Source organism: Borostomias antarcticus, assembly GCF_949987555.1.
Source record: "Borostomias antarcticus genome assembly, chromosome: 18".
Taxonomy (NCBI): Eukaryota; Metazoa; Chordata; class Actinopteri; order Stomiiformes; family Stomiidae; genus Borostomias; species Borostomias antarcticus.
The window spans coordinates 3622425-3630833 of NC_140251.1; the positions used below are offsets into that span (position 1 = coordinate 3622425).

Here is an 8409-nt window from a genome sequence, read left to right on the forward strand (position 1 = left end):
ACTAACCATTAGGCAGGGGAGGCGTTTTTAATGGAAATGTGAAGCACTAAGCTAAGTGCTGAGGATGGAGAAAGTGCTCCGTGTGAGAGATGAGTTCTCTCTCTCTCTTTCTCTTTCTCTCTCTCTTTCTCTTTCTCTCTCTCTTTCTCTCTCTCTCTCTCTCTGGACCGTGTTATTGTGAGGAAGCAACAAAGCCATGCATTAGCCACCAGGCCAGAGCCACGGAGCTTTGATGTGAGCCGCGTTACCAAGGCGCAGCGATGCCCGATGTGTGTGAGCCCAGTTCCAACGGATGTGTTGTGTAATCAGATGTGTTTACTGTGTATTCAAGTACAGCAGTGGCATAATCCTCACCACAGAGCCATTATGGACAAAAACAGCTCAGCCATTGGAGATGGTATATACTGTAGTGTACTGCATTTTCAAGATTTTACTCACATTTCAATTTGTAAAATTTACAAGAGGTCATTAAAATCAATATATATGTACGGTGATTTTAAACTTATATCATTGGATATTTCTGTTGTTAAACAAATATATCAGGGTTACATCCACCACTGAAGTTCAATGTCGATATTACCTCCATGGCAAAAGCAACAAGTTTTCACATGCACAAGTTTTAAGTTGAATTTAGCTGAAGTAACATTTTCACCAGAAAAATAAACGCATTAATTGAAAGAGAATATAACAAGAGGATATACTTTTTATATCTTGGTTCAATAAGCATAATTGCTGTCATTATACCACAGATATTCCTGCAGTACTGTAACATACTGTAGGCACACACACAGTAATCAACCTTCAAATGTTAGGACAATGTAAAAATAGAATTCATCACAAGTGTTGGGAAAGCAGGAAGAGTATATACCCTTTTCCCCTTGGTTTAAAATATACTGTATGCATTACCATAAACATTCTTGGCCATGTTCAAAGTTTATCTAGAATATATTTGAGAGTTGTACAACAGTCAATAAAGGAAAGCAGTGGAAGAAAGCAGCTGAGGTAAACCAAACCTTAACGCTTCTCTCAACACGGTGTGGGTGGACACAGGCAGCGTCTGGCGGTGGCCTCGTCTCTCCGCCCCGGGCTCTGTGATTGACAGCTCCAGGTGCTGCCCTCCTAGTCGGAGCAGAGCGCAGGGGGGGGCGGGGGCGCCAGACACACAAGCGAGAGAGCGTCTGGCTGCACCCCAGCAGCAGGGGGCGAGGAGGGGGGTTGAGGGTGGGTGGGGTTGGGGGCGAGGGGAAAGCAGGGGGAAGGGGGGGGGGGGGGGGGGCTCTGCTGGCACCGGAGCGTCATCGTCGGAGCGGTCCAAGTCCGTGGCGTTTTCCGACGCCGCCTCGGCCTTTCATCCGCGGCACGTCTGCCGGGTCTACCTCCTCCTCCTCGGCGGCCCGTGGACGCCGGGCGCTCTCAGCTCGCTGTACTGCACCTGTACAAACAAACAGGAGTTTTGGTCGGACGCAGGTAATCGGAGATCAGTGGAGCGCGCAGTAATGGCTCCCCTGAGAGGAGGGCTGGAGCAGGGGGAAGCCGGCCGGCCGCGCCTGTAATGAATCATTTTTTAAACACAGGAGCAGAGGGGATTAATCACAAAGAGGAAGGATTTGAGAAGCCAAGGGTTCCGTACCAGCGCACGCCCCCCTCCTCCCGTTCACCACCATCACAATATTAGAAGCAGACATCAACTGGTGAGAAGATCTGCCAGTGAGGGAGTCGTAAACTTAAGTTGATAGTTAATAGTCGCTCAAATTAAGTTGCGTCCTTGGTAAGAAAACTTCATACAATGCTAAGAAATATTCTTGGCTTGGGTGTCCCCCCTCCTCCAGTGAGCTAAAATAGCAACCTAAGCTACAGTTTTCACTTTGACATGTCTCTCCGCTGGACCTCAAAGTTGACTTTGATTCCGTCAGAAAGAGAGACCTGAAACGGTGACTTTTGAACCGTTCCCTCGCTGCTTTGTTTTGCAGAATTATGAGGCGCAAGATCAAAGATACGTCTCACGTTTCACCGTTTCGCTCCTCACAGATTCCATCACGTCCAAACATATTTGTATGATGAATCAATAATGGATTGCAACAGTTTGCAATGGCAAGTGTCTGGAATACAGTACATAAAGTATCTTAAAAAAAAAGTGACAGCCATGTCATAACAAGGAATGTACATTGCTTTATAATGGTTCATAATTTGAAAGAAATAGAGTCATAGAAAATTATATAATTATATAACTATAATGGGAAACAGATTGACTGTGGAGCATTTTAGAAGATTTGACATAAAACGAAGACAGCATAAGTTGCTTGGGAAGCGTTTTTGTTTTTCTCCAGCAATGGCATGCTTGTGTAGAATAAAGGTACAGGCGTTATGCTAATCACTGGGCGCTGATTAGAATGGGAGATGGAGAGATGGAACAAAGTGACGCCGTCTGAATCAGAACATGAAACCGTTCTCAGAACTGACAGATGCTTCTTATTTTAAGACAGACACGCTGCTGTCAGAAGTCCATTTGAGGGGGGGCTTTGTAGATTTGTACAGGCACTAATTGCCAAGTCATTCCTACCGTAGACACAAGTTAGTCTCCAGCCTTTGTGGTCCATTTCGTGTCCACATACCTATCTAAGGATTGAAGTTCAAAGGTAACAAAAACAGGGCTTTGGTCCGCTGATCTGATTTTTTATTTTTTTTCATCGGTAGTATAATGTTTATCAAGATTTTCTTTTACAGAATGCAACAGACTGTACTGATGAGTCACTATGGATGTTTGGTTTTGCTGATGTTCTTATCATTTGGGATATAGTACTTTTCCTTTGATTTAACAGAGTCATTTTCAACGTCTCAAAAAAGCTATGCCTTTAAGGGAGAAGACATGTAAACGATGGCGCAAAAGATTTATTTACCATCTTGTTTTGCCAACTCACTCAGCCAAATCTCAGACAGTCACATGCGACATGGCCGGAGAATCTGTCCCCGGCTGGCGGAGGCGGGGCGTCGAGGGGTTGTGGGAGAGCGAGGCCGGGGGTGAGAGCGTCTTTCCAGACCCAGACAGTCACGTCTCCTGGCTGAACGCTGTCTGTCGAGCGCCTGGGAGAGGAAGGCGCCGTGCGCCGCTCCGTCTCCTGCCCACGCTCGGCTCTCTGCGAGAGAACAGCGAGCGGATGAACACCCGGCTCTAACGACACCCTCGCAGTGCCCATCCGCCCTGTGATGTAACCGCAAATGACATATCAGCCATGGCTAATATATGATCACATATGGCACCCAGCAGGACGGCCGGGGCTCACGACTATATTAATTGACTCCCCCCACCCTGATGTGACGGGGGCCACGTCAGGGCCTCTCAGCTGACGCAGAGCTCAGCGCACCAGCCAAGGACATCAGGGCCCCTCCGCCGGCCCCTGGCCAATCGCAAGCCTCGTGTGTCACGGCGCTGCTATCACAGGCAGACAAAACTGCTAATCAGGGACAATGCTGGAGCGATATGGTGGACGACAGATCACAGTATACCCCACTCAGACACCAGGGCCACAGCATCAAACTACACCGAGAAATAATTGGGCCAGGGGTGCTTTAAAGGCGTGAGCCCATTAATAATCAAACAAAGACAGAGGATATGTTTCTCTCACACTTGGGAATTCTGCTAGAGCAAATAATGCAGATATCTTCAGGGAATTCCCTCGCTCTATCTGTATGTAAAATCGGACCCTTACCTTTTGAACATCAGAAGGCACTCTCTTGAGGAAATCCAGTATTTCATTATTGTCAATGGCGTACGGGTTGCGCAGCTTCTTGGTAAATTTGTTAACGCCTGGGAAAACAAGAACATTTTAATAAATAAATGTGTCGTACAGACGGGGATATTTTTTCCACGGAGGAAGAAAAGGTCTTGGGACCCTTTCCGTTGTGCTGTAAACCGTTGTGTGTGAAATTGCACCTCGGGATGCTATTTCCATTGATCCCTGGGAACCAAATTGAATTTGAGGCATATCAATAAGATACAGACAATGACATGGATATGTTACCTAAATAGATAAGTTGGTAAATAGAATGCAATAATTCAGACACACATACACACGCACAGACACACACACACACAGCTTTGCTGGTTGACTGCCGATCGTAGTTTTCAGTGTGCAGCCAAAAGCGAATCCGGTTGGAATACATACAGTAGGATAGCCAAAAGCATCATGGGGTAGCCCTCCCATCCATACATTACCACAGGATTAGAGCTACTCTTCTAGTCAAATATCTACATTTTATTCACTCTAATCATCTCCATTTCTGATGATCGGTCTTTCCATCTGACATGTACAGTATGTAGTGTATCAGAGAGAAATACAGTACATACATCTCTAGGGTTATGCTGTAATGGACGCATTCTATTCACAGCCAGCTACTGCGTTTACCTCAACGTGCAGACAAAGAACCTCGGGACTAAAACATGTGCAAACAACTTGAAAGGTCCACCTCGCAACCATAGAGATGGGGGTTAACCAGGGAGGCAGGGGAGCGTTTCGGTGAGTGTGCTTTTGTTTGATATCATCTTTTGGTATTGATTGGAGTTGGAGGCAGTGTGTGGAGCTGCCGTGGTTGTGGGATAACAGTTCGGAGGAGGAGAGCCTGTTCTGGGCAGCCCCCCCCCTATCCCCCGACCACCGAGACCACGGTCTCCCCCTGGATGACCGCAGCAGATAATGAGAGGCTCCTGGTGGAGCCTGCAGACTGCCCAAGGACATCATATATTATATACCACATGATGCTTTGTTTCCAAACACACGCACACACACACACACACACACCCTGGGCTTGGTCGCTGACAGGCTCGCTCACAGCCCACACTGAGCAGAGCTGACTGCGCCCCTGCAGTTGTCTGATCTCTGGGCATTTGCAGAGGTGTGCTGATGGCTGGGTGTTTACGTGACTCCAGCACAGGCATGGATTCACAACTGGGAATAGATATTCAACTGCACTCGTTTTCAAACAACAGGGCCAGAACTGGAAAGTAAGAGACCGTAGAAGTACTTTCTGGATGTTAACTCATCCCCTATCAACGTGAGGATGTTACTCATCCTGTATCAACATGAGGATGTTACTCATCCCGTATCAACATGAGGATGTTACTCATCCCGTATCAACATGAGGATGTTACTCATCCCGTATCAACATGAGGATGTTACTCATCCCGTATCAACGGATGTTACTCATCCCTTACTCATCCCGTATCAACGTGAGGATGTTACTCATCCCCTATCAACGTGGGGATGTTACTCATCCCCTATCAACATGAGGATGTTACTCATCCCCTATCAACATGAGGGTGTTACTCATCCCCTATCAACATGAGGATGTTACTCATCCCGTATCAACGTGAGGATGTTACTCATCCCGTATCAACATGAGGATGCTACTCATCCCCTATCAACGTGAGGATGTTACTCATCCCGTATCAACATGAGGATGCTACTCATCCCGTATCAACATGAGGATGTTACTCATCCAGTATCAACATGATGTGGGATGCTAAAATTTAAAGCACCTATTGTATTTATATGTTGTTGGCTCGTTGGCTTTGGTACTAGATTATGCTCTTAGTCACTTGTTTTAGAAAGGAGATGCACTAAGAGATTCTGGCGAGTAGAAGTACACTATCTACATTAAATGCAATTGCTTTGGACGAAAGCGTCTGCTAAATGACTGTAATGTAATGTTACTCACCCCATATCAACACGATATAGCGCAGTGGGATGTAGTATAACACTGCAGTCGCCACAAACAGCACCAGGCAGGCCAGGCAGGACAAGAAGGGCAGCGACCAGTTGAATGTGCTGTGGATGAAATATTGCAGATTAGTTGAGAAGATCAGTCAACACTGACGCTACTGAGTATATGAAACTGTACTGCAGTGGGATGATGTATGTGTGTGTGTGTGTGTGTGTGTGTGTGTGTGTGCATGTGTGTTTTTTGGAGGGGGGGGTGGGGGGGGGGGCAACTGAAAAACTCAACTCACTTCTTGATTCTTTCTCCCATGTTTGCAAGTTCACCCAGAATGCTCTGGACACTGATGACTATCTCCTGCACCATATGGATTTTGTCCATCAGACCCTTTTTCCCAGGTTCCTAAAAATACACAGAGAACAGTGATGAGGAACGTAGCCAAGAGCCGTTTCTATCTGCTCTGCTATCATCCATATTGAATGGCCGGTAATGAGCAAACTCTATCTCTCTTCAGACTATGCTTTTGAAAATGAGACAGATTCAATGCCGAGAAGACGTTTTGTACACTGTAGATGGCGGCAAGATTTCAGCCTTTGTCCGCTTCATACAAAAGGAGCGTTACACACGCACGGCACAATCAAAGATTCTCTGGGGGATGAAAAAACAAAAACAAAAAAACAGACAAAATGGCCGTTGGCAATCAGGCAGCTGAGGCGACTCAGACAGAGTGCGCGGGGCTCACGACTTGCAAGACTCAAATCCGACAAGTCTCTGCGCCGGCGGGTTTGGGCTTGTCTCTACGCTCGTCTCTCCCGCATGTCCTGTCCTATCCTAACACCTCTGGGTGTGTGAGCTCCGCCACCCCGCCAACGCCGGCTGGATTAGCTGGAAACACTCTCGCGCGTCGGACCCATCGTCCTTTGTCACATGTGAATGAGCTTCTCTGTCATCGCAGACGCACAATGCGGCAGCGCGGTCGTCATCTTGTATTGACGCGGCCGCATAATAGTTCCCCGGGTGTGATGGGATACGGACCCAGCGGCACGGCGGACAGACCTGCCTGAAGCAAGGAAGTCGATTTCAGGAGTGAGGACAGGGAGTTCAGAAGGGAGGACAGGGAGTTATTCTCCAGCGTGTCTGGAGGTGAAATGAGACGTGGGCACGTCGGCGCAGGTGCTGAGGAACTTTCCGGAAGGGAGAGGGGGAGAGTCTGGCGGTAACGCCGGTAATGCAAGCTAAAGAGGGCCGAGGAGCCTCACATCAAAAGGCGGAAATAATGACAGAGAAGAGCGAGAGAAAAGGGAGAGCGAGAGGAGGCGGGGGCGGGGGTGGGGGGGGGGGCGTTTGATGGACTCTAACAGGAGGCTTGAGGATGTCTCTGTTTGTGTTAGAAGGCAGTCCCTCAGCCACAGCCTGAGCGCGGTGACAGCGTCCAGACAGGACGCCTTTATCAGAGCCTGGTGAGCCGGGGGCCCCTGGGAGAACACAGAGGCTCCCCGCTGTCAGCCCCCCCTCCCTGACGGGAAGAGAGCCATTCCCACACCACTAGAACCCACCCCCCCTCCCTCCCAGCAGGCTCCACTCTGGATGCGCGCAGATGATGTTCGGCGCCATCCAAAAACGGAGAAAATATCAAAAAAAAATGCCCTCTTTCAGAGATCCACAAAGAGATCGCTATCCACCCTGTCGTGGAAGCGGAGGGTGGGGTGGGGGTGGGTGGGAGGGGTGGGGGGGGTTATGCATCATTTTTTACCAGGCATCCCTTTTCTACACATCACTGCATTAGGGGCACAGGAAACCTTCAACCCCTGTCTAATGTGCATGCAGATGCTTTACTTCACATTAGGTGTTAATTGAGCTCTTTCTCCCGAGCTTTCGTTGAGAGCAGGGGAAACTGTTTGCGCCCGCTAAAAGCCATTAAGATCCATGTCAGTGTGCTCCTGATGGACTGAGAGAGCCGTGCGTGGGGAAGTGATTGCCGGCTGGACATGGAGCCTCGCTGTCAGGCTCAGATTCCCTCTCAAATCTCCATCTTAACTTGTTTAGGGCCGCTCTTACACGAACCAGAGCTTAAACCTAATCAGAGATAGGAACTGTTATTTAACTGAAACGGATACACTGGCGTGGTAAATTTAGCCCGAGATAGGAAGCGCAGGATACATACAGAGGACGAGAGAACACTGTGGAGCTTTCGTTTGAAAGGAAAGAGAGACCAAAAGATACAGGCGTTCTCTAAAGTATGCATCAACAAGCTCTCATGATTATCGTCATTCATCTTCCTTAAGACCCTTGAAGTCCTCCATTTCCTCACCGATGGCAGTTGGAAGTCCTCCCTGCATCACTCATTTGATGATATTCTATTTATCTTTCTTCATTTCCCTTTTCAGCCCCTACAAAACTGTTCAGCGCTCTGGGAAAACAAAAATAAATAAAACTGCTCTCTCTGAAGTGAAAAGGGATGGGCTACATGAGTCCTAAATGTCTACTGATTACAAAACCTGTGTCAAATCTCATTTCAGATCAAATTGTGAAAGCTACCTTTTAAGGTGGTGTAATGGAGAAGAGATTTGATCTCCTGCACAAAAGGTAAAATAGGAAATGCACTCTCATCGGCATCATCAAAAGCTGGGAAAAGCTGATTTAACATTGCTTTAATTTGAATAAATGGCACCACATTTGAATATTCATTCAAAGCTT

At 47.6% G+C, this 8409-nt stretch overlaps 1 protein-coding gene across 1 annotated transcript in view; it reads right to left on the reverse strand.

Annotated features, from left to right (window-relative positions):
- Positions 1 to 1340: 1340 nt before the first annotated feature.
- Positions 1341 to 8409, reverse strand: part of mctp2a (multiple C2 domains, transmembrane 2a) — a gene marked incomplete at its 5' end in the record, with an annotated part of 36272 nt that continues 29203 nt past the window's right edge. Inside the window, 4 exons of the mRNA XM_084453260.1 lie at positions 1341 to 1432; positions 3708 to 3805; positions 5713 to 5822; positions 6005 to 6114. Of these exons, the coding sequence (XP_084309386.1) occupies positions 1373 to 1432; positions 3708 to 3805; positions 5713 to 5822; positions 6005 to 6114 (378 nt within the window). The 3' untranslated portion in view covers positions 1341 to 1372. The remainder of the gene's footprint in view (positions 1433 to 3707; positions 3806 to 5712; positions 5823 to 6004; positions 6115 to 8409) is intronic.